At 56.9% G+C, this 25,158-nt stretch overlaps 1 protein-coding gene across 1 annotated transcript in view; it reads left to right on the top strand.

Annotated features, from left to right (window-relative positions):
- Positions 1-3,394, top strand: part of LOC139250568 (active breakpoint cluster region-related protein-like) — a 76,775-nt gene extending 73,381 nt beyond the window's left edge. The window contains exons 11-12 of the mRNA XM_070872962.1: positions 531-657; positions 2,738-3,394. Of these exons, the coding sequence (XP_070729063.1) occupies positions 531-657; positions 2,738-2,827 (217 nt within the window). The 3' untranslated portion in view covers positions 2,828-3,394. The remainder of the gene's footprint in view (positions 1-530; positions 658-2,737) is intronic.
- Positions 3,395-25,158: the final 21,764 nt, after the last annotated feature.

Raw genomic sequence — 25,158 nt, 5'->3', positions numbered from 1 at the left:
ATTAGTTTGGGGATTGATACAGGACTGTGGGGAGAGAGCGGGGCAGTGGGATTAGTTTGGGGATTGATACAAGGCTATGGGAAGAGAGCGGGGCAGTGGGATTAGTTTGGGGATTGATACAGAGCTATGGGGAGAGAGCGGGGCAGTGGGATTAGTTTGGGGATTGATACAGGGCTATGGGGAGAGAGCGGGGCAGTGGGATTAGTTTGGGGATTGATACAGGACTGTGGGGAGAGAGCGGGGCAGTGGGATTAGTTTGGGATTGATACAGAGCTATGGGGATAGAGCGGGGCAGTGGGATTAGTTTGGGGATTGATACAGGGCTATGGGGAGAGAGCGGGACAGTGGGATTAGTTTGGGGATTGATACAGGGCTATGGGGAGAGCTGACTATCACCCATTGAGGTGTGTTGTGTTGGGGACGCGAGGATGGAATGGTGTGCAGATGAGTGTGATGGGGGCTGGGGGAGGGGGGGATGGAATGTCTGTTTAGGGATGTTAATGAAACCTACATCACCCTTCCCATCCAAGGGTGACGGAGCACGAAGAGGTGAATAAAATGACTCTCCACAACCTGGCCACAGTCTTCGGGCCCTCGCTGCTACGCCCCAAGAGCGAAGGGCTCCCCATGGACATTTCCCAAGAGGTCGTAGTTCAGGTACGTCCTGGGTCAGAGGTCAAACCTCAGAACATTACTTCGCATCTAACCCGCGCTGTACCTGATGGAGTCAGAATAGGGGGAACTTTTCTCTGTATCTAACCCCGTGCTGTACCTGCCCTGGGAATGTTTGATGGGACAGTGTAGAGGGAGCTTTACTCTGTATCTAACCCCGTGCTGTACCTGCCCTGGGAGTGTTTGAGGGGACAGTGTAGAGGGAGCTTTACACTGTATCTAACCCTGTGCTGTACCTGCCCTGGGAGTGTTTGATGGGACAATGTAGAGGGAGCTTTACTCTGTATCTAACCCCCTGTACCTGCCCTGGGAATGTTTGATGGGACAGTGTAGAGGGAGCTTTACTCTGTATCTAACCCCGTGCTGTACCTGCCCTGGGAGTGTTTGATGGGACAGTGTAGAGGGAGCTTTACTCTGTATCTAACCCCCTGTACCTGCCCTGGGAGTGTTTGATGGGACAGTGTAAAGGGAGCTTTACTCTGTATCTAACCCCCTGTACCTGCCCTGGGAGTGTTTGATGGGACAGTGTAGAGGGAGCTTTACTCTGTATCTAACCCCGTGCTGTACCTGCCCTGGGAGTGTTTGATGGGACAGTGTAGAGGGAGCTTTACTCTGTATCTAACCCGTGCTGTACCTGCCCTGGGAGAGTTTGATGGGACAGTGTAGAGCTAGCTTTACTCTGTATCTAACCCTGTACTGTACCTGACCTGGGAGTGTTTGATGGGACAGTGTAGAGGGAGCTTTACTCTGTATCTAACCCCGTGCTGTACCTGCCCTGGGAGTGTTTGATGGGACAGTGTAGAGGGAACTTTACTCTGTATCTAACCCCGTGCTGTACCTGCCCTGGGAGTGTTTGATGGGACAGTGTAGAGGGAGCTTTACTCTGTATCTAACCCTGTACTGTACCTGCCCTGGGAGTGTTTGATGGGACAGTGTAGAGGGAGCTTTACTCTGTATCTAACCCCGTGCTGTACCTGCCCTGGGAGTGTTTGATGGGACAGTGTAGAGGGAGCTTTACTCTGTATCTAACCCTGTACTGTACCTGCCCTGGGAGTGTTTGATGGGACAGTGTAGAGGGAGCTTTACTCTGTATCTAACCCCGTGCTGTACCTGCCCTGGGAGTGTTTGATGGGACAGTGTCGAGGGAACTTTACTCTGTATCTAACCCCGTGCTGTACCTGCCCTGGGGAGTGTTTGATGGGACAGTGTAGAGGGAGCTTTACTCTGTATCTAACCCCGTGCTGTACCTGCCCTGGGAGTGCTTGATGGGACAGTGTAGAGGGAGCTTTACTCTGTAACTAACCCTGTGCTGTACCTGCCCTGGGAGAGTTTGATGGGACAGTGTAGAGGGAGCTTTACTCTGTATCTAACCCCGTGTTGTACCTGCCCTGGGAGTGTTTGATGGGACAGTGTAGAGGGAGCTTTACTCTGTATCTAACCCCGTGTTGTACCTGCCCTGGGAGTGTTTGATGGGACAGTGTAGAGGGAGCTTTACTCTGTATCTAACCCCGTGCTGTACCTGCCCTGGGAGCGTTTGATGGGACAGTGTAGAGGGAGCTTTACTCTGTATCTAACCCGTGCTGTACCTGCCCTGGGAGCGTTTGATGGGACAGTGTAGAGGGAGCTTTACTCTGTATCTAACCCCGTGCTGTACCTGCCCTGGGAGCGTTTGATGGGACAGTGTAGAGGGAGCTTTACTCTGTATCTAACCCCGTGCTGTACCTGCCCTGGGAATGTTTGATGGGACAAGTGTAGAGGGAGCTTTACTCTGTATCTAACCCCGTGTCCCTGTCCTGGGAGTGTTTGATGGGACAGTGTAGAGGGAGCTTTACTCTGTATCTACCCCCGTGCTGTACCTGCCCTGGGAGCGTTTGATGGGACAGTGTAGAGGGAGATTTACTCTGTATCTAACCCCGTGCTGTACCTGCCCTGGGAGCGTTTGACGGGACAGTGTAGAGGGAGCTTTACTCTGTATCTAACCCCCGTGCTGTACCTGCCCTGGGAGCGTTTGATGGGACAAGTGAGCCTTACTCTGTATCTAAACCGATCCTCCTCTTGTGGCCAGGTGCAAGTGGTCTTACATTTCCTGTCTGATGAGAACCTTCCTCGGCTGGAGCAGCGAGCTGGGCTGGAATCGGTCTCCACGGAGACGTGAGATGGGAGAACTTCGATGGAGAATCTGGCAGAAACAGGTGGAGATTGGTAACCGGGCTTTCTGATGCCTGGGCCCGAAGCTCTGGAGCTCTCCGCCTCTCGCTCCTCCTTCAAGATGCTCCTTAAAACATACTTCCACCTCCACTAATTTCTACTTATGCAGCTCGGTGTGAAATGTTTATCGCATTGTACTCCTGTGAAGCTTCTTGGGACTTTTCACGACTTTAAAGACGCTACCTAAATATAAGTTGTTGTTGTACATAACTACAAATCTTTCTATTTGAATATATTCAGAGACGGAGCCTCTCACAGCCCTCTGGGGCAGAGAATTCCAAAGATTCACCCCCCCTCTGAGTGAAGAAGTTTCTCCTCATCTCAGTCCCCAATGGCCGACCCCTGACCCTGAGACTGTGTGACCCCTGGTTCTAGACTCCCCAGCCCCGGGGGGGAAACACCCTCCCTGTATCTACCCTGTCAATCCCCCTCAGAGTTTTTCACGGTAGAACATGACCGAGAAAGATGGGTTTTATTCAGATCATGATTTCAACAAATCCTTTCCACGTTTATAATTTTGTCTTCATTGAAAAATAAAAGCAGTGTAAACACGTATCGATGTCCTTGCCTCTCTCAGCACGATGAACCTGGTTCACTTGGTTTAGTTCCTTTTTGTTATAGAAACTTGGAAAATAGGTGCAGGAGTAGGCCATTCGGCCCTTCGAGCCTGCACCGCCATTCAATGAGTTCATGACTGATCATTCCCTCAGTACCCCTTTCCTGCTTTCTCTCCATACCCCTTGATCCCTTTAGCTGTAAGGGCCATATCTAACTCCCTTTTGAATATATCCAACGAACTGGTCTCAACAACTCTCTGTGGTTGAGAATTCCACAGGTTCACCACTCTCTGGATGAAGAAGTTTCTCCTCATCTCGGTCCTAAATGGCTTACCCCTTATCCTTAGAGTGTGACCCCTGGTTCTGGACTTCCCCAACATCGGGAACATTCTTCCTGCATCGAACCTGTCCAGTCCCGTCAGAATTTTATATGTTTCTATATCCCCTCTCATTCTTCTAAATTCCAGTAGATACAAGCCCAGTCGATCCAGTCTCTCCTCATATGTCAGTCCTGCCATCCCGGGAATCAATCTGGTGAACCTTCGCTGCACTCCCTCAATAGCAAGAATGTCCTTCCTCAGATTAGGAGACCAAAACTGAACACAATATTCCAGGTGTGGCCTCACCAAGGCCCTGTACAACTGCAGTAAGACCTCCCTGCTCCTATACTCAAATCCCCTCGCTATGAAGGCCAACAAACCATTTGCCTTCTTCACCGCCTGCTGTACCTGCATGCCAACCTTCAATGACTGATGTACCATGACACCCAGGTCTCGTTGCACCTTCCCTTTTCCTAATCTGTCGCCATTCAGATAATATTCTGCCGCCTTGTTTTTGCCCCCAAAGTGGATAACCTCACATTTATCCACATGATACTGCATCTGCCATGCATTTGCCCACTCACCTAACCTGTCCAAGTCACCCTGCAGCCTCTTAGCATCCCCCTCACAGCTCACTGGATAAAGAGTCAGACTAGATACAGCAAGCACAAAGTAAGGTGTAGCCCTTTATTACAGATCTCAGAGTGCCTCTCCAGCCTGTGAGGCTTCCTTATGTGCAGGTGCTCCCAAGGGATTGTGGGATCCCTCGGGACTCCTGGGGACAAGCCCTCTGCTGGTTAGACATGGTAATTACAGGTTTATAGACTGAGCACTTTTGACATTTGCTGAGATAAAAACTCACCGGCCAGAAATGTTGATTGAACACAGGGCACAGCACTGGGCAGCTAAGCAGACATGGTTTGGAATTGGGATCAGAACCTGGGACTGCCCCCAATTTAATCGCATCTCTCTCTCGGCAAAATCCCTCGGGATTGCTTGTCAGCATATGCCAAATATTGAGTTTTAAGATGGGGCCCCGTCTTTGATTAAGACTCCCCAAATCGAGCGCTCGACTCGGAGCTCCTTCACGGCAAGCGAGCCCCAGGTGGGCAGAGGAAACGTTACAGGGGACCACCCTCAAAGCCCCTCCCTGATATAAAGTGCAACATCCCCACCGTGTGACACCTGGGAGCCCCTGGGCCCAAAGACCAGTCCGCCCTCAGTGGAGGAAGTGCATCCGGGAGGGCGCTGAGCACCTCGAGTCTCGTCGCCGAGAGCGCGCAGAAACCAAGCGCAGGCAGCGGAAGGAGCGTACGGCAAACCTGTCCCACCCTCCCCTTCCCTCAACGTCTGTCTGTCCCACCTGTGACAGGGACCGTGGCTCTCGTATTGGGCTGTTCGGCCACCGAAGGACTCACTTTAAGAGTGGAGGCAAGTCTTCCTCGATTCCGAGGGACTGGCGTATGACGATGATACCGATGAGCCATCAGTAAGGGTCTTCCCCACCCCTCCCCCCGATCCTTCACTTGCACAACCTGAATTAGTCGTGCGTCCCGGAACAGGAGCAGGGGGTGGGAGGCACGGGGAGGGTCAGTGGGTGTCCAGGGGGAGCAATTCTGGGACATCGAGGCCCACTCTCGCTTTGAATAAAGCAGTAACTCGATAAATACCGAGCGAGAGGGGGAGGAGTGTCACTGGAACTCCAGGTGATGGAACAGATGATGGAGGTTAGTGCAGGGTAGGTCGTGTGGGGGTTGTGTTCCTGCTCTGGTCCCAGCTCCCCACCGGGCCCCCGCGAGCCATTGATACTAAAATCTCAGCCTCGTGTTCAAATCCCTCCATGGACCTACACCCCTCCCTATCTCCTCCAGCCTCTACACTCGTCCCTATCTCCTCCAGCCCCTACACCCCTCCCTATCTCTGTAACCTCCTCTCGCCCCGAAACCCCTCCCTATCTCTGTAACCTCCTCCAGCCCCTACACCCCTCCCGATCTCTGTAACCTCCTCCAGCCCCTACACCCCTCCCGATCTCCTCCAGCCCCTACACCCCTCCCGATCTCTGTAACCTCCTCCAGCCCCTACACTCCTCCCTATCTCTGTAACCTCCAGCCCCTACACCCCTCCCTATCTCTGTAACCTCCTCCAGCCTCTACACCCCCTCCCTATCTCTGTAACCTCCTCCAGCCTCTACACCCCTCCCTATCTCTGTAACCTCCTCCAGCCCCTACACCCCTCCCTATCTCTGTAACCACCTCCAGCCCTTACACCCCTCCCTATCTCCTCCAGCCCCTACACCCCTCCCTATCTCTGTAACCTCCTCCAGCCCCTACACCCCTCCCTATCTCCTCCAGCCCATACATCCCTCCCTATCTCTGTAATCTCTTCCAGCCCCTACACCCCTCCCTATCTCCTCCAGACCCTACACCCCTCCCTATCTCTGTAACCTCCTCCAGCCCCTACACCTCTCCCTATCTCTGTAACCTCCTCCAGCCCCTACACCCCTCCCTATCTCCTCCAGCCCCTACACCCCTCCCTATCTCTGTAACCTCCTCCAGTCCTAACACCCCTCCCTATCTCTGTAACCTCCAGCCCCTACACCCCTCCCTATCTCTGTAACCTCCTCCAGTCCCTACACCCCTCCCTATCTCTGTAACTCCTCCAGCCCCTACACCCCTCCCTATCTCTGTAACCTCCTCCAGTCCCTACACCCCTCCCTATCTCTGTAACCTCCTCCAGTCCCTACACCCCTCCCTATCTCTGTAACCTCCTCCAGCCCCTACACCCCTCCCTATCTCTGTAACCTCCTCCAGCCCCTACACCCCTCCCTATCTCTGTAACCTCCTCTCGCCCCGAAACCCCTCCCTATCTCTGTAACATCCTCCAGTCCCTACACCCCTCCCTATCTCTGTAATCCCCTCCAGTCCCTACACCCCTCCCTATCTCCTCCAGCCCCTACACCCCTCCCTATCTCTGTAACCTCCTCCAGCCCCTACACCCCTCCCTATCTCTGTAACCTCCTCCAGCCCCTACACCCCTACACCCCTCCCTATCTCTGTAACCTCCTCTCGCCCCGAAACCCCTCCCTATCTCTAACCCCCTCCAGTCCCTACACCACTCCCTATCTCTGTAACCTCCTCCAGTCCCTACACCCCTTCCTATCTCTGTAACCCCCTCCAGCCCCTACACCCCTCCCGATCTATGTAACCTCCTCCAGTCCCTACACCCCTCCCGATCTCTGTAACCTCCGCCAGTCCCTACACCCCTCCCTATCTCAGTAACCCCCTCCAGCCCCTAGACCCCTCCCTATCTATGTAACCTCCTCCAGCCCCTACACCCCTCCCGATCTCTGTAACCTCCTCCAGTCCCTACAACCCTCCCTATCTCTGTAACCCCCTCCAGTCCCTACACCCCTCCCTATCTCTGTAACCTCCTCCAGCCCCTACACCCCTCCCTATCTCTGTAACCACCTCCAGCCCCTACACCCCTCCCTATCTCTGTAACCTCCTCCAGCCCCTACACCACTCCCTATCTCTGTAACCCCCTCCAGCCCCTACACCCCTCCCTATCTCTGTAACCTCTTCCAGCACCTACACCCCTCCCTATCTCCTCCAGCCCCTACACCCCTCCCTATCTCTGTAACCTCCTCTCGCCCCAAAACCCCTCCCTATCTCTGTAACATCCTCAAGTCCCTACACCCCTCCCTATCTCTGTAACCTCCTCCAGCCCCTACACCCCTCCCTATCTCTGTAACTCCTCCAGCCCCTACACCCCTCCCTATCTCTGTAACCTCCTCCAGTCCCGACACCCCTCCCTATCTCTGTAACCTCCTCCAGTCCCTACACCCCTCCCTATCTCTGTACCCTCCTCCAGCCCCTACACCCCTTCCTATCTCTGTAACCTCCTCCAGCCCTTACACCCCTCCCTATCTCCTCCAGCCCCTACACCCCTCCCTATCTCTGTAACCTCCTCCAGCCCCTACACCCCTCCCTATCTCCTCCAGCCCATACACCCCTCCCTATCTCTGTAATCTCCTCCAGCCCCTACACCCCTCCCTATCTCCTCCAGACCCTACACCCCTCCCTATCTCTGTACCCTCCTCCAGCCCCTACACCTCTCCCTATCTCTGTAACCTCCTCCAGCCCTTACACCCCTCCCTATCTCCTCCAGCCCCTACACCCCTCCCTATCTCTGTAACCTCCTCCAGTCCTAACACCCCTCCCTATCTCTGTAACCTCCAGCCCCTACACCCCTCCCTATCTCTGTAACCTCCTCCAGTCCCTACACCCCTCCCTATCTCTGTAACTCCTCCAGCCCCTACACCCCTCCCTATCTCTGTAACCTCCTCCATTCCCTACACCCCTCCCTATCTCTGTAACCTCCTCCAGTCCCTACACCCCTCCCTATCTCTGTAACCTCCTCCAGCCCCTACACCCCTCCCTATCTCTGTAACCTCCTCCAGCCCCTACACCCCTCCCTATCTCTGTAACCTCCTCTCGTCCCGAAACCCCTCCCTATCTCTGTAACCTCCTCCAGCCCCTACACATTTCCATATCTCTGTAACCTCCTCCAGCCCCTACACCCCTCCCTATCTCTGTAACCTCCTCCAGCCCCTACACCCCTCCCTATCTCTGTAACCTCCTCCAGCCCCTACACCCCTCCCTATCTCTGTAACCTCCTCCAGCCCCTACACCCCTCCCTATCTCTGTAACCTCTTCCAGCCCCTACACCCCTCCCTATCTCCTCCAGCCCCTACACCCCTCCCTATCTCTGTAACCTCCTCTCGCCCCGAAACCCCTCCCTATCTCTGTAACATCCTCAAGTCCCGACACCCCTCCCTATCTCTGTAACCTCTTCCAGCCCCTACACCCTTCCCGATCTCTGTAATCTCCTCCAGCCCCTACACCCCTCCCTATCTCTGTAACCTCCTCCAGTCCCTACACCCCTCCCTATCTCTGTAACCTCCTCCAGTCTCTACACCCCTCCCTATCTCTGTAACCTCCTCCAGCCCCTGCACCCCTCCCTATCTCTGGAACCACCTCCAGCCCTTACACCCCTCCCTATCTCCTCCAGCCCATACATCCCTCCCTATCTCTGTAATCTCTTCCAGCCCCTACACCCCTCCCTATCTCCTCCAGACCCTACACCCCTCCCTATCTCTGTAACCTCCTCCAGCCCCTACACCTCTCCCTATCTCTGTAACCTCCTCCAGCACCTACACCCCTCCCTATCTCCTCCAGCCCCTACACCCCTCCCTATCTCTGTAACCACCTCCAGTCCTAACACCCCTCCCTATCTCTGTAACCTCCAGCCCCTACACCCCTCCCTATCTCTGTAACCTCCTCCAGTCCCTACACACCTCCCTATCTCTGTAACTCCTCCAACCCCTACACCCCTCCCTATCTCTGTAACCTCCTCCAGTCCCTACACCCCTCCCTATCTCTGTAACCTCCTCCAGTCCCTACACACCTCCCTATCTCTGTAACCTCCTGCAGCACCTACACCCCTCCCTATCTCTGTAACCTCCTCCAGCCCCTACACCCCTCCCTATCTCTGTAACCTCCTCTCGCCCCGAAACCCCTCCCTATCTCTGTAACATCCTCCAGTCCCTACACCCCTCCCTATCTCTGTAATCCCCTCCAGTACCTACACCCCTCCCTATCTCCTCCAGCCCCTACACCCCTCCCTATCTCTGTAACCTCCTCCAGCCCCTACACCCCTCCCTATCTCTGTAACCTCCTCCAGCCCCTACACCCCTCCACCCCTCCCTATCTCTGTAACCTCCTCCAGCCCCTACACCCCTCCCTATCTCTGTAACCCCCTCCAGCGCCTACACCCCTCCCTATCTCTGTAACCTCCTCCAGCCCCTACACCCCTCCCTATCTCTGTAACCCCCTCCAGCCCCTACACCCCTCCCTATCTCTGTAACCTCCTCCAGTCCCTACACACCTCCCTATCTCTGTAATCTCCTCCAGCCCCTTCACCCCTCCCTATCTCTGTAACCCCCTCCAACCCCTACACCCCTCCCTATCTCTGTAACCTCCTCTCGCCCCGAAACCCCTCCCTATCTCTAACCCCCTCCAGTCCCTACACCACTCCCTATCTCTGTAACCTCCTCCAGTCCCTACACCCCTTCCTATCTCTGTAACCCCCTCCAGCCCCTACACCCCTCCCGATCTATGTAACCTCCTCCAGTCCCTACACCCCTCCCGATCTCTGTAACCTCCGCCAGTCCCTACACCCCTCCCTATCTCAGTAACCCCCTCCAGCCCCTACACCCCTCCCTATCTATGTAACCTCCTCCAGCCCCTACACACCTCCCGATCTCTGTAACCTCCTCCAGTCCCTACACCCCTCCCTATCTCTGTAAGCCCCTCCAGTCCCTACACCCCTCCCTATCTCTGTAACCTCCTCCAGCCCGTACACCCCTCCCTATCTCTGTAACCACACTCCAGCCCCTACACCCCTCCCTATCTCTGTAACCTCCTCCAGCCCCTACACCACTCCCTATCTCTGTAACCCCCTCCAGCACCTACACCCCTCCCTATCACTGTAACCTCTTCCAGCCCCTACACCCCTCCCTATCTCCTCCAGCCCCTGCACCCCTCCCTATTTCTGTAACCTCCTCTCGCCCCAAAACCCCTCCCTATCTCTGTAACATCCTCAAGTCCCTACACCCCTCCCTATCTCTGTAACCTCCTCCAGCCCCTACACCCCTCCCTATCTCTGTAACCTCCTCCAGCCCCTACACCCCTCCCTATCTCTGTAACCTCCTCCAGTCCCTACACCCCTCCCTATCTCTGTAACTCCTCCAGCCCCTACACCCCTCCCTATCTCTGTAACCTCCTCCAGTCCCTACACCCCTCCCTATCTCTGTAACCTCCTCCAGTCCCTACACCCCTTCCTATCTCTGTAAACTCCTCCAGCCCTTACACCCCTCCCTATCTCCTCCAGCCCCTACACCCCTCCCTATCTCTGTAACCTCCTCCAGCCCCTACACCCCTCCCTATCTCCTCCAGCCCATACACCCCTCCCTATCTCTGTAATCTCCTCCAGCCCCTACACCCCTCCCGATCTCCTCCAGACCCTACACCCCTCCCTATCTCTGTAACCTACTCCAGCCCCTACACCTCTCCCTATCTCTGTAACCTCCTCCAGCCCCTACACCCCTCCCTATCTCCTCCAGCCCCTACACCCCTCCCTATCTCTGTAACCTCCTCCAGTCCTAACACCCCTCCCTATCTCTGTAACCTCCAGCCCCTACACCCCTCCCTATCTCTGTAACCTCCTCCAGTCCCTACACCCCTCCCTATCTCTGTAACTCCTCCAGCCCCTACACCCCTCCCTATCTCTGTAACCTCCTCCAGTCCCTACACCCCTCCCTATCTCTGTAACCTCCTCCAGTCCCTACACCCCTCCCTATCTCTGTAACCTCCTCCAGTCCCTACACCCCTCCCTATCTCTGTAACCTCCTCCAGTCCCTACACCCCTCCCTATCTCTGTAACCTCCTCCAGCCCATACACCCCTCCCTATCTCTGTAATCTCCTCCAGCCCCTACACCCCTCCCTATCTCCTCCAGACCCGACACCCCTCCCTATCTCTGTAACCTCCTCCAGCCCCGACACCTCTCCCTATCTCTGTAACCTCCTCCAGCCCCTACACCCCTCCCTATCTCCTCCAGCCCCTACACCCCTCCCTATCTCTGTATCCTCCTCCAGTCCTAACACCCCTCCCTATCTCTGTAACCTCCAGCCCCTACACCCCTCCCTATCTCTGTAACCTCCTCCAGTCCCTACACCCCTCCCTATCTCTGTAACTCCTCCAGCCCCTACACCCCTCCCTATCTCTGTAACCTCCTCCAGACCCTACACCCCTCCCTATCTCTGTAACCTCCTCCAGTCCCTACACGCCTCCCTATCTCTGTAACCTCCTCCAGCCCCTACACCCCTCCCAATCTCTGTAACCTCCTCCAGCCCCTACACCCCTCCCTATCTCTGTAACCTCCTCTCGCCCCGAAACCCCTCCCTATCTCTGTAACATCCTCAAGTCCTGACACCCCTCCCTATCTCTGTAACCTCCTCCAGCCCCTACAGCCCTCCCTATCTCTGTAATCTCCTCCAGACCCTACACTCCTCCCTATCTCTGTAATCTCCTCCAGCCCCGACATCCCTCCCTATCTCCTCCAGCCCCGACACACCTCCCTATCTCTGTAACCACCTCTCGCCCCGAAACCCCTCCCTATCTCTGTAACATCCTCAAGTCCCGACACCCCTCCCTATCTCTGTAACCACCTCCAGCCCCTACACCCCTCCCTATCTCTGTAATCTCCTCCAGCCCCTACAACCCTCCCTATCTCTGTAACCTCCCCCAGCCCCTACACCCCTCCCTATCTCTGTAACCTCCTCCAGTCCCTACACCCCTAACTATCTCTGTAACTCCTCCAGCCCCTACACCCCTCCCCATCTCTGTAACCTCCTCCAGTCCCTACACCCCTCCCTATCTCTGTAACCTCCTCCAGTCCCTACACCCCTCCCTATCTCTGTAACCTCCTCCAGCCCCTACACCCCTCCCTATCTCTGTAACCACCTCCAGCCCTTACACCCCTCCCTATCTCCTCCAGCCCCTACACCCCTCCCTATCTCTGTAACCTCCTCCAGCCCCTACACCCCTCCCTATCTCCTCCAGCCCATACATCCCTCCCTATCTCTGTAATCTCTTCCAGCCCCTACACCCCTCCCTATCTCCTCCAGACCCTACACCCCTCCCTATCTCTGTAACCTCCTCCAGCCCCTACACCTCTCCCTATCTCTGTCACCTCCTCCAGCCCCTACACCCCTCCCTATCTCCTCCAGCCCCTACACCCCTCCCTATCTCTGTAACCTCCTCCAGTCCTAACACCCCTCCCTATCTCTGTAACCTCCAGCCCCTACACCCCTCCCTATCTCTGTAACCTCCTCCAGTCCCTACACCCCTCCCTATCTCTGTAACTCCTCCAGCCCCTACACCCCTCCCTATCTCTGTAACCTCCTCCAGTCCCTACACCCCTCCCTATCTCTGTAACCTCCTCCAGTCCCTACACCCCTCCCTATCTCTGTAACCTCCTCCAGCCCCTACACCCCTCCCTATCTCTGTAACCTCCTCCAGCCCCTACACCCCTCCCTATCTCTGTAACCTCCTCTCGCCCCGAAACCCCTCCCTATCTCTAACATCCTCCAGTCCCTGCACCCCTCCCTATCTCTGTAATCCCCTCCAGTCCCTACATCCCTCCCTATCTCCTCCAGCCCCTACACCCCTCCCTATCTCTGTAACCTCCTCCAGCCCCTACACCCCTCCCTATCTCTGTAACCTCCTCCAGCCCCTACACTCCTCCACCCCTCCCTATCTCTGTAACCTCCTCCAGCCCCTACACCCCTCCCTATCTCTGTAACCCCCTCCAGCCCCTACACCCCTCCCTATCTCTGTAACCTCCTCCAACCCCCTACACCCCTCCCTATCTCTGTAACCCCCTCCAGCCCCCACACCCCTCCATATCTCTGTAACCTCCTCCAGTCCCTACACACCTCCCTATCTCTGTAACCTCCTCCAGCCCCTTCACCCCTCCCTATCTCTGTAACCACCTCCAACCCCTACACCCCTCCCTATCTCTGTAACCTCCTCTCGCCCCGAAACCCCTCCCTATCTCTAACCCCCTCCAGTCCCTACACCACTCCCTATCTCTGTAACCTCCTCCAGTCCCTACACCCCTTCCTATCTCTGTAACCCCCTCCAGCCCCTACACCCCTCCCGATCTATGTAACCTCCTCCAGTCCCTACACCCCTCCCGATCTCTGTAACCTCCGCCAGTCCCTACAACCCTCCCTATCTCAGTAACCCCCTCCAGCCCCTACACCCCTCCCTATCTATGTAACCTCCTCCAGCCCCTACACCCCTCCCGATCTCTGTAACCTCCTCCAGTCCCTACACCCCTCCCTATCTCTGTAACCTCCTCCAGCCCCTACACCACTCCCTATCTCTGTAACCCCCTCCAGCCCCTACACCCCTCCCTATCTCTGTAACCTCTTCCAGCACCTACACCCCTCCCTATCTCCTCCAGCCCCTACACCCCTCCCTATCTCTGTAACCTCCTCTCGCCCCAAAACCCCTCCCTATCTCTGTAACATCCTCAAGTCCCTACACCCCTCCCTATCTCTGTAACCTCCTCCAGCCCCTACACCCCTCCCTATCTCTGTAACTCCTCCAGCCCCTACACCCCTCCCTATCTCTGTAACCGCCTCCAGTCCCTACACCCCTCCCTATCTCTGTAACCTCCTCCAGTCCCTACACCCCTCCCTATCTCTGTACCCTCTTCCAGACCCTACACCCCTTCCTATCTCTGTAACCTCCTCCAGCCCTTACACCCCTCCCTATCTCCTCCAGCCCCTACACCCCTCCCTATCTCTGTAACCTCCTCCAGCCCCTACACCCCTCCCTATCTCCTCCAGCCCATACACCCCTCCCTATCTCTGTAATCTCCTCCAGCCCCTACACCCCTCCCTATCTCCTCCAGACCCTACACCCCTCCCTATCTCTGTACCCTCCTCCAGCCCCTACACCTCTCCCTATCTCTGTAACCTCCTCCAGCCCCTACACCCCTCCCTATCTCCTCCAGCCCCTACACCCCTCCCTATCTCTGTAACCTCCTCCAGTCCTAACATCCCTCCCTATCTCTGTAACCTCCAGCCCCTACACCCCTCCCTATCTCTGTAACCTCCTCCAGTCCCTACACCCCTCCCTATCTCTGTAACTCCTCCAGCCCCTACACCCCTCCCTATCTCTGTAACCTCCTCCAGTCACTACACCCCTCCCTATCTCTGTAACCTCCTCCAGTCCCTACACCCCTCCCTATCTCTGTAACCTCCTCCAGCCCCTACACCCCTCCCTATCTCTGTAACCTCCTCCAGCCCCTACACCCCTCCCTATCTCTGTAACCTCCTCTCGCCCCGAAACCCCTCCCTATCTCTGTAACCTCCTCCAGCCCCTACACCCCTCCATATCTCTGTAACCTCCTCCAGCCCCTACACCCCTCCCTATCTCTGTAACCTCCTCCAGCCCCTACACCCCTCCCTATCTCTGTAACCTCCTCCAGCCCCTACACCCCTCCCTATCTCTGTAACCTCCTCCAGCCCCTACACCCCTCCCTATCTCTGTAACCCCCTCCAGCCCCTACACCCCTCCCTATCTCTGTAACCTCTTCCAGCCCCTACACCCCTCCCTATCTCCTCCAGCCCCTACACCCCTCCCTATCTCTGTAACCTCCTCTCGCCCCGAAACCCCTCCCTATCTCTGTAACATCCTCAAGTCCCGACACCCCTCCCTATCTCTGTAACCTCTTCCAGCCCCTACACCCTTCCCTATCTCTGTAATCTCCTCCAGCCCCTACACCCCTCCCTATCTCTGTAACCTCCTCCAGTCCCTACACCCCTCCCTATCTCTGTAACCTCCTCCAGTCTCTACACCCCTCCCTATCTCTGTCACCTCCTCCAGCCCCTACACCCCTCCCTATCTCTGTAACCACCTCCAGCTCTTACACCCCTCCCTATCTCCTCCAGCCCCTACACCCCTCCCTATCTCTGTAACCTCCTCCAGCCCCTACACCCCTCCCTATCTCCTCCAGCCCATACATCCCTCCCTATCTCTGTAATCTCTTCCAGCCCCTACACCCCTCCCTATCTCCTCCAGACCCTACACCCCTCCCTATCTCTGTAACCTCCTCCAGCCCCTACACCTCTCCCTATCTCTGTAACCTCCTCCAGCCCCTACACCCCTCCCTATCTCCTCCAGCCCCTACACCCCTCCCTATCTCTGTAACCTCCTCCAGTCCTAACACCCCTCCCTATCTCTGTAACCTCCAGCCCCTACACCCCTCCCTATCTCTGTAACCTCCTCCAGTCCCTACACACCTCCCTATCTCTGTAACCTTCTCCAGCCCCTACACCCCTCCCTATCTCTGTAACCTCCTCCAGCCCCTACACCCCTCCCTATCTCTGTAACCTCCTCTCGCCCCGAAACCCCTCCCTATCTCTGTAACATCCTCCAGTCCCTACACCCCTCCCTATCTCTGTAATCCCCTCCAGTCCCTACACCCCTCCCTATCTCCTCCAGCCCCTACACCCCTCCCTATCTCTGTAACCTCCTCCAGCCCCTACACCCCTACACCCCTCCCTATCTCTGTAACATCCTCCAGCCCCTACACCCCTCCCTATCTCTGTAACCCCCTCCAGCGCCTACACCCCTCCCTATCTCTGTAACCTCCTCCAGCCCCTACACCCCTCCCTATCTCTGTAACCCCCTCCAGCCCCTACACCCCTCCCTATCTCTGTAACCTCCTCCAGTCCCTACACACCTCCCTATCTCTGTAATCTCCTCCAGCCCCTTCACCCCTCCCTATCTCTGTAACCCCCTCCAACCCCTACACCCCTCCCTATCTCTGTAACCTCCTCTCGCCCCGAAACCCCTCCCTATCTCTAACCCCCTCCAGTCCCTACACCACTCCCTATCTCTGTAACCTCCTCCAGTCCCTACACCCCTTCCTATCTCTGTAACCCCCTCCAGCCCCTACACCCCTCCCGATCTATGTAACCTCCTCCAGTCCCTACACCCCTCCCGATCTCTGTAACCTCCGCCAGTCCCTACACCCCTCCCTATCTCAGTAACCCCCTCCAGCCCCTACACCCCTCCCTATCTATGTAACCTCCTCCAGCCCCTACACCCCTCCCGATCTCTGTAACCTCCTCCAGTCCCTACACCCCTCCCTATCTCTGTAACCCCCTCCAGTCCCTACACCCCTCCCTATCTCTGTAACCTCCTCCAGCCCCTACACCCCTCCCGATCTCTGTAACCTCCTCCAGTCCCTACACCCCTCCCTATCTCTGTAACCTCCTCCAGCCCCTACACCACTCCCTATCTCTGTAACCCCCTCCAGCCCCTACACCCCTCCCTATCTCTGTAACCTCTTCCAGCACCTACACCCCTCCCGATCTCTGTAACCTCCTCCAGTCCCTACACCCCTCCCTATCTCTGTAACCTCCTCCAGCCCCTACACCACTCCCTATCTCTGTAACCCCCTCCAGCCCCTACACCCCTCCCTATCTCTGTAACCTCTTCCAGCACCTACACCCCTCCCTATCTCCTCCAGCCCCTACACCCCTCCCTATCTCTGTAACCTCCTCTCGCCCCAAAACCCCTCCCTATCTCTGTAACATCCTCAAGTCCCTACACCCCTCCCTATCTCTGTAACCTCCTCCAGCCCCTACACCCCTCCCTATCTCTGTAACTCCTCCAGCCCCTACACCCCTCCCTATCTCTGTAACCGCCTCCAGTCCCTACACCCCTCCCTATCTCTGTAACCTCCTCCAGTCCCTACACCCCTCCCTATCTCTGTACCCTCTTCCAGACCCTACACCCCTTCCTATCTCTGTAACCTCCTCCAGCCCTTACACCCCTCCCTATCTCCTCCAGCCCCTACACCCCTCCCTATCTCTGTAACCTCCTCCAGCCCCTACACCCCTGCCTATCTCCTCCAGCCCATACACCCCTCCCTATCTCTGTAATCTCCTCCAGCCCCTACACCCCTCCCTATCTCCTCCAGACCCTACACCCCTCCCTATCTCTGTACCCTCCTCCAGCCCCTACACCTCTCCCTATCTCTGTAACCTCCTCCAGCCCCTACACCCCTCCCTATCTCCTCCAGCCCCTACACCCCTCCCTATCTCTGTAACCTCCTCCAGTCCTAACATCCCTCCCTATCTCTGTAACCTCCAGCCCCTACACCCCTCCCTATCTCTGTAACCTCCTCCAGTCCCTACACCCCTCCCTATCTCTGTAACTCCTCCAGCCCCTACACCCCTCCCTATCTCTGTAACCTCCACCAGTCACTACACCCCTCCCTATCTCTGTAACCTCCTCCAGTCCCTACACCCCTCCCTATCTCTGTAACCTCCTCCAGCCCCTACACCCCTCCCTATCTCTGTAACCTCCTCCAGCCCCTACACCCCTCCCTATCTCTGTAACCTCCTCTCGCCCCGAAACCCCTCCCTATCTCTGTAACCTCCTCCAGCCCCTACACCCCTCCATATCTCTGTAACCTCCTCCAGCCCCTACACCCCTCCCTATCTCTGTAACCTCCTCCAGCCCCTACACCCCTCCCTATCTCTGTAACCTCCTCCAGCCCCTACACCCCTCCCTATCTCTGTAACCTCCTCCAGCCCCTACACCCCTCCCTATCTCTGTAACCCCCTCCAGCCCCTACACCCCTCCCTATCTCTGTAACCTCTTCCAGCCCCTACACCCCTCCCTATCTCCTCCAGCCCCTACACCCCTCCCTATCTCTGTAACCTCCTCTCGCCCCGAAACCCCTCCCTATCTCTGTAACATCCTCAAGTCCCGACACCCCTCCCTATCTCTGTAACCTCTTCCAGCCCCTACACCCTTCCCTATCTCTGTAATCTCCTCCAGCCCCTACACCCCTCCCTATCTCTGTAACCTCCTCCAGTCCCTACACCCCTCCCTATCTCTGTAACCTCCTCCAGTCTCTACACCCCTCCCTATCTCTGTCACCTCCTCCAGCCCCTACACCCCTCCCTATCTCTGTAACCACCTCCAGCTCTTACACCCCTCCCTATCTCCTCCAGCCCCTACACCCCTCCCTATCTCTGTAACCTCCTCCAGCCCCTACACCCCTCCCTATCTCCTCCAGCCCATACATCCCTCCCTATCTCTGTAATCTCTTCCAGCCCCTACACCCCTCCCTATCTCCTCCAGACCCTACACCCCTCCCTATCTCTGTAACCTCCTCCAGCCCCTACACCTCTCCCTATCTCTGTAACCTCCTCCAGCCCCTACACCCCTCCCTATCTCCTCCAGCCCCTACACCCCTCCCTATCTCTGTAACCTCCTCCAGTCCTAACACCCCTCCCTATCTCTGTAACCTCCAGCCCCTACACCCCTCCCTATCTCTGTAACCTCCTCCAGTCCCTACACACCTCCCTATCTCTGTAACCTTCTCCAGCCCCTACACCCCTCCCTATCTCTGTAACCTCCTCCAGCCCCTACACCCCTCCCTATCTCTGTAACCTCCTCTCGCCCCGAAACCCCTCCCTATCTCTGTAACATCCTCCAGTCCCTACACCCCTCCCTATCTCTGTAATCCCCTCCAGTCCCTACACCCCTCCCTATCTCCTCCAGCCCCTACACCCCTCCCTATCTCTGTAACCTCCTCCAGCCCCTACACCCCTACACCCCTCCCTATCTCTGTAACATCCTCCAGCCCCTACACCCCTCCCTATCTCTGTAACCCCCTCCAGCGCCTACACCCCTCCCTATCTCTGTAACCTCCTCCAGCCCCTACACCCCTCCCTATCTCTGTAACCCCCTCCAGCCCCTACACCCCTCCCTATCTCTGTAACCTCCTCCAGTCCCTACACACCTCCCTATCTCTGTAATCTCCTCCAGCCCCTTCACCCCTCCCTATCTCTGTAACCCCCTCCAACCCCTACACCCCTCCCTATCTCTGTAACCTCCTCTCGCCCCGAAACCCCTCCCTATCTCTAACCCCCTCCAGTCCCTACACCACTCCCTATCTCTGTAACCTCCTCCAGTCCCTACACCCCTTCCTATCTCTGTAACCCCCTCCAGCCCCTACACCCCTCCCGATCTATGTAACCTCCTCCAGTCCCTACACCCCTCCCGATCTCTGTAACCTCCGCCAGTCCCTACACCCCTCCCTATCTCAGTAACCCCCTCCAGCCCCTACACCCCTCCCTATCTATGTAACCTCCTCCAGCCCCTACACCCCTCCCGATCTCTGTAACCTCCTCCAGTCCCTACACCCCTCCCTATCTCTGTAACCCCCTCCAGTCCCTACACCCCTCCCTATCTCTGTAACCTCCTCCAGCCCCTACACCCCTCCCTATCTCTGTAACCACCTCCAGCCCCTACACCCCTCCCTATCTCTGTAACCTCCTCCAGCCCCTACACCACTCCCTATCTCTGTAACCCCCTCCAGCCCCTACACCCCTCCCTATCTCTGTAACCTCTTCCAGCCCCTACACCCCTCCCTATCTCCTCCAGCCCCTACACCCCTCCCTATCTCTGTAACCTCCTCTCGCCCCAAAACCCCTCCCTATCTCTGTAACATCCTCAAGTCCCTACACCCCTCCCTATCTCTGTAACCTCCTCCAGTCTCTACACCCCTCCCTATCTCTGTAACCTCCTCCAGCCCCTACACCCCTCCCTATCTCTGTAACCACCTCCAGCCCTTACACCCCTCCCTATCTCCTCCAGCCCCTACACCCCTCCCTATCTCTGTAACCTCCTCCAGCCCCTACACCCCTCCCTATCTCCTCCAGCCCATACATCCCTCCCTATCTCTGTAATCTCTTCCAGCCCCTACACCCCTCCCTATCTCCTCCAGACCCTACACCCCTCCCTATCTCTGTAACCTCCTCCAGCCCCTACACCTCTCCCTATCTCTGTAACCTCCTCCAGCCCCTACACCCCTCCCTATCTCCTCCAGCCCCTACACCCCTCCCTATCTCTGTAACCTCCTCCAGTCCCTACACACCTCCCTATCTCTGTAACCTTCTCCAGCCCCTACACCCCTCCCTATCTCTGTAACCTCCTCCAGCCCCTACACCCCTCCCTATCTCTGTAACCTCCTCCAGTCCCTACACACCTCCCTATCTCTGTAACCTTCTCCAGCCCCTACACCCCTCCCTATCTCTGTAACCTCCTCCAGCCCGACACCCCTCCCTATCTCTGTAACCTCCTCTCGCCCCGAAACCCCTCCCTATCTCTGTAACATCCTCCAGTCCCTACACCCCTCCCTATCTCTGTAATCCCCTCCAGTCCCTACACCCCTCCCTATCTCCTCCAGCCCCTACACCCCTCCCTATCTCTGTAACCTCCTCCAGCCCCTACACCCCTCCCTATCTCTGTAACCTCCTCCAGCCCCTACACCCCTCCACCCCTCCCTATCTCTGTAACCTCCTCCAGCCCCTACACCCCTCCCTATCTCTGTAACCCCCTCCAGCGCCTACACCCCTCCCTATCTCTGTAACCTCCTCCAGCCCCTACACCCCTCCCTATCTCTGTAACCCCCTCCAGCCCCTACACCCCTCCCTATCTCTGTAACCTCCTCCAGTCCCTACACACCTCCCTATCTCTGTAATCTCCTCCAGCCCCTTCACCCCTCCCTATCTCTGTAACCCCCTCCAACCCCTACACCCCTCCCTATCTCTGTAACCTCCTCTCGCCCCGAAACCCCTCCCTATCTCTAACCCCCTCCAGTCCCTACACCACTCCCTATCTCTGTAACCTCCTCCAGTCCCTACACACCTTCCTATCTCTGTAACCCCCTCCAGCCCCTACACCCCTCCCGATCTATGTAACCTCCTCCAGTCCCTACACCCCTCCCGATCTCTGTAACCTCCGCCAGTCCCTACACCCCTCCCTATCTCAGTAACCCCCTCCAGCCCCTACACCCCTCCCTATCTATGTAACCTCCTCCAGTCCCTACACCCCTCCCGATCTCTGTAACCTCCTCCAGTCCCTACACCCCTCCCTATCTCTGTAACCCCCTCCAGTCCCTACACCCCTCCCTATCTCTGTAACCTCCTCCAGCCCCTACACCCCTCCCTATCTCTGTAACCACCTCCAGCCCCTACACCCCTCCCTATCTCTGTAACCTCCTCCAGCCCCTACACCACTCCCTATCTCTGTAACCCCCTCCAGCCCCTACACCCCTCCCTATCTCTGTAACCTCTTCCAGCCCCTACACCCCTCCCTATCTCCTCCAGCCCCTACACCCCTCCCTATCTCTGTAACCTCCTCTCGCCCCAAAACCCCTCCCTATCTCTGTACATCCTCAAGTCCCTACACCCCTCCCTATCTCTGTAACCTCCTCCAGCCCCTACACCCCTCCCTATCTCTGTAATCTCCTCCAGCCCCTATACCCCTCCCTATCTCTGTAACCTCCTCCAGCCCCTACACCCCTCCCTATCTCTGTAACCTCCTCCAGTCCCTACACCCCTCCCTATCTCTGTAACTCCTCCAGCCCCTACACCCCTCCCTATCTCTGTAACCTCCTCCAGTCCCTACACCCCTCCCTATCTCTGTAACCTCCTCCAGTCCCTACACCCCTCCCTATCTCTGTACCCTCTTCCAGCCCCTACACCCCTTCCTATCTCTGTAACCTCCTCCAGCCCTTACACCCCTCCCTATCTCCTCCAGCCCCTACACCCCTCCCTATCTCTGTAACCTCCTCCAGCCCCTACACCCCTCCCTATCTCCTCCAGCCCATACACCCCCCCCTATCTCTGTAATCTCCTCCAGCCCCTACACCCCTCCCTATCTCCTCCAGACCCTACACCCCTCCCTATCTCTGTAACCTCCTCCAGCCCCTACACCTCTCCCTATCACTGTAACCTCCTCCAGCCCCTACACCCCTCCCTATCTCTGTAACCTCCTCCAGTCCTAACACCCCTCCCTATCTCTGTAACCTCCAGCCCCTACACCCCTCCCTATCTCTGTAACCTCCTCCAGTCCCTACACCCCTCCCTATCTCTGTAACTCCTCCAGGCCCTACACCCCTCCCTATCTCTGTAACCTCCTCCAGTCCCTACACCCCTCCCTATCTCTGTAACCTCCTCCAGTCCCTACACCCCTCCCTATCTCTGTAACCTCCTCCAGCCCCTACACCCCTCCCTATCTCTGTAACCTCCTCCAGCCCCTACACCACTCCCTATCTCTGTAACCTCCTCTCGCCCCGAAACCCCTCCCTATCTCTGTAACCTCCTCCAGCCCCTACACCCCTCCATATCTCTGTAACCTCCTCCAGCACCTACACCCCTCCCTATCTCTGTAACCTCCTCCAGCCCCTACAACCCTCCCTATCTCTGTAACCTCCTCCAGCCCCTACACCCCTCCCTATCTCTGTAACCCCCTCCAGCCCCTACACCCCTCCCTATCTCTGTAACCTCTTCCAGCCCCTACACCCCTCCCTATCTCCTCCAGCCCCTACACCCCTCCCTATCTCTGTAACCTCCTCTCGCCCCGAAACCTCTCCCTATCTCTGTAACATCCTCAAGTCCCGACACCCCTCCCTATCTCTGTAACCTCCTCCAGCCCCTACACCCCTCCCTATCTCTGTAACCTCCTCCAGTCCCTACACCCCTAACTATCTCTGTAACTCCTCCAGCCCCTACACCCCTCCCTATCTCTATAACCTCCTCCAGTCCCTACACCCCTCCCTATCTCTGTAACCTCCTCCAGTCTCTACACCCCTCCCTATCTCTGTAACCTCCTCCAGCCCCTACACCCCTCCCTATCTCTGTAACCTCCTCCAGCCCTTACACCCCTCCCTATCTCCTCCAGCCCCTACACCCCTCCCTATCTCTGTAACCTCCTCCAGCCCCTACACCACTCCCTATCTCCGTAACCTCCTCCAGCCCCTACACCCCTCCCTATCTCTGTAACCTCCTCTCGCCCCGAAACCCCTCCCTATCTCTGTAACCTCCTCCAGCCCCTACACCCCTCCATATCTCTGTAACCTCCTCCAGCCCCTACACCCCTCCCTATCTCTGTAACCTCCTCCAGTCCCTACACCCCTCCCTATCTTTGTAACCTCCTCTCGCCCCGAAACCCCTCCCTATCTCTGTAACATCCTCCAGCCCCTACATCCCTCCCTATCTCTGTAATCCCCTCCAGTCCCTACACCCCTCCCTATCTCCTCCAGCCCCTACACCCCTCCCTATCTCTGTAACCTCCTCAAGCCCCTACACCCCTCCCTATCTCTGTAACCTCCTCCAGCCCCTACACCCCTCCACCCCTCCCTATCTCTGTAACCTCCTCCAGCCCCTACACCCCTCCCTATCTCTGTAACCCCCTCCAGCCCCTACACCCCTCCCTATCTCTGTAACCCCCTCCAGCCCCTACACCCCTCCCTATCTCTGTAACCTCCTCCAGCCCCTACACCCCTCCCTATCTCTGTAACCCCCTCCAGCCCCTACACCCCTCCCTATCTCTGTAACCTCTTCCAGCCCCTACACCCCTCCCTATCTCCTCCAGCCCCTACACCCCTCCCTATCTCTGTAACCTCCTCTCGCCCGAAACCTTCCCTATCTCTGTAACATCCTCAAGTCCCGACACCCCTCCCTATCTCTGTAACCTCCTCCAGCCCCTACACCCCTCCCTATCTCTGTAACCTCCTCCAGTCCCTACACCCCTAACTATCTCTGTAACTCCTCCAGCCCCTACACCCCTCCCTATCTCTATAACCTCCTCCAGTCCCTACACCCCTCCCTATCTCTGTAACCTCCTCCAGTCTCTACACCCCTCCCTATCTCTGTAACCTCCTCCAGCCCCTACACCCCTCCCTATCTCTGTAACCTCCTCCAGCCCTTACACCCCTCCCTATCTCCTCCAGCCCCTACACCCCTCCCTATCTCTGTAACTCCTCCAGTCCCTACACCCCTCCCTATCTCCTCCAGTCCCTACACCCCTCCCTATCTCTGTAACCTCCTCCAGCCCCTACACCCCTCCCTATCTCTGTAACCTCCTCCAGCCCCTACACCCCTCCCTATCTCTGTAACCTCCTCTCGCCCCGAAACCCCTCCCTATCTCTGTAACCTCCTCCAGCCCCTACACCCCTCCATATCTCTGTAACCTCCTCCAGCCCCTACACCCCTCCCTATCTCTGTAACCACCTCCAGTCCCTACACCCCTCCCTATCTTTGTAACCTCCTCTCGCCCCGAAACCCCTCCCTATCTCTGTAACATCCTCCAGCCCCTACACCCCTCCCTATCTCTGTAATCCCCTCCAGTCCCTACACCCCTCCCTATCTCCTCCAGCCCCTACACCCCTCCCTATCTCTGTAACCTCCTCAAGCCCCTACACCCCTCCCTATCTCTGTAACCTCCTCCAGCCCCTACACCCCTCCACCCCTCCCTATCTCTGTAACCTCCTCCAGCCCCTACACCCCTCCCTATCTCTGTAACCCCCTCCAGCCCCTACACCCCTCCCTATCTCTGTAACCCCCTCCAGCCCCTACACCCCTCCCTATCTCTGTAACCTCCTCCAGCCCCTACACCCCTCCCTATCTCTGTAACCCCCTCCAGCCCCTACACCCCTCCCTATCTCTGTAACCTCCTCCAGTCCCTACACACTTCCCTATCTCTGTAACCTGCTCCAGCCCCTTCACCCCTCCCTATCTCTGTAACCCCCTCCAACCCCTACACCCCTCCCTATCTCTGTAACCTCCTCTCGCCCCGAAACCCCTCCCTATCTCTAACCCCCTCCAGTCCCTACACCACTCCCTATCTCTGTAACCTCCTCCAGTCCCTACACCCCTCCCTATCTCTGTAACCT

Source organism: Pristiophorus japonicus, unplaced genomic scaffold (assembly GCF_044704955.1).
Source record: "Pristiophorus japonicus isolate sPriJap1 unplaced genomic scaffold, sPriJap1.hap1 HAP1_SCAFFOLD_391, whole genome shotgun sequence".
Taxonomy (NCBI): Eukaryota; Metazoa; Chordata; class Chondrichthyes; family Pristiophoridae; genus Pristiophorus; species Pristiophorus japonicus.
The sequence above is the reverse complement of the archived record's forward strand: the minus strand, read 5'-3'. Positions and strand labels throughout refer to the sequence as shown.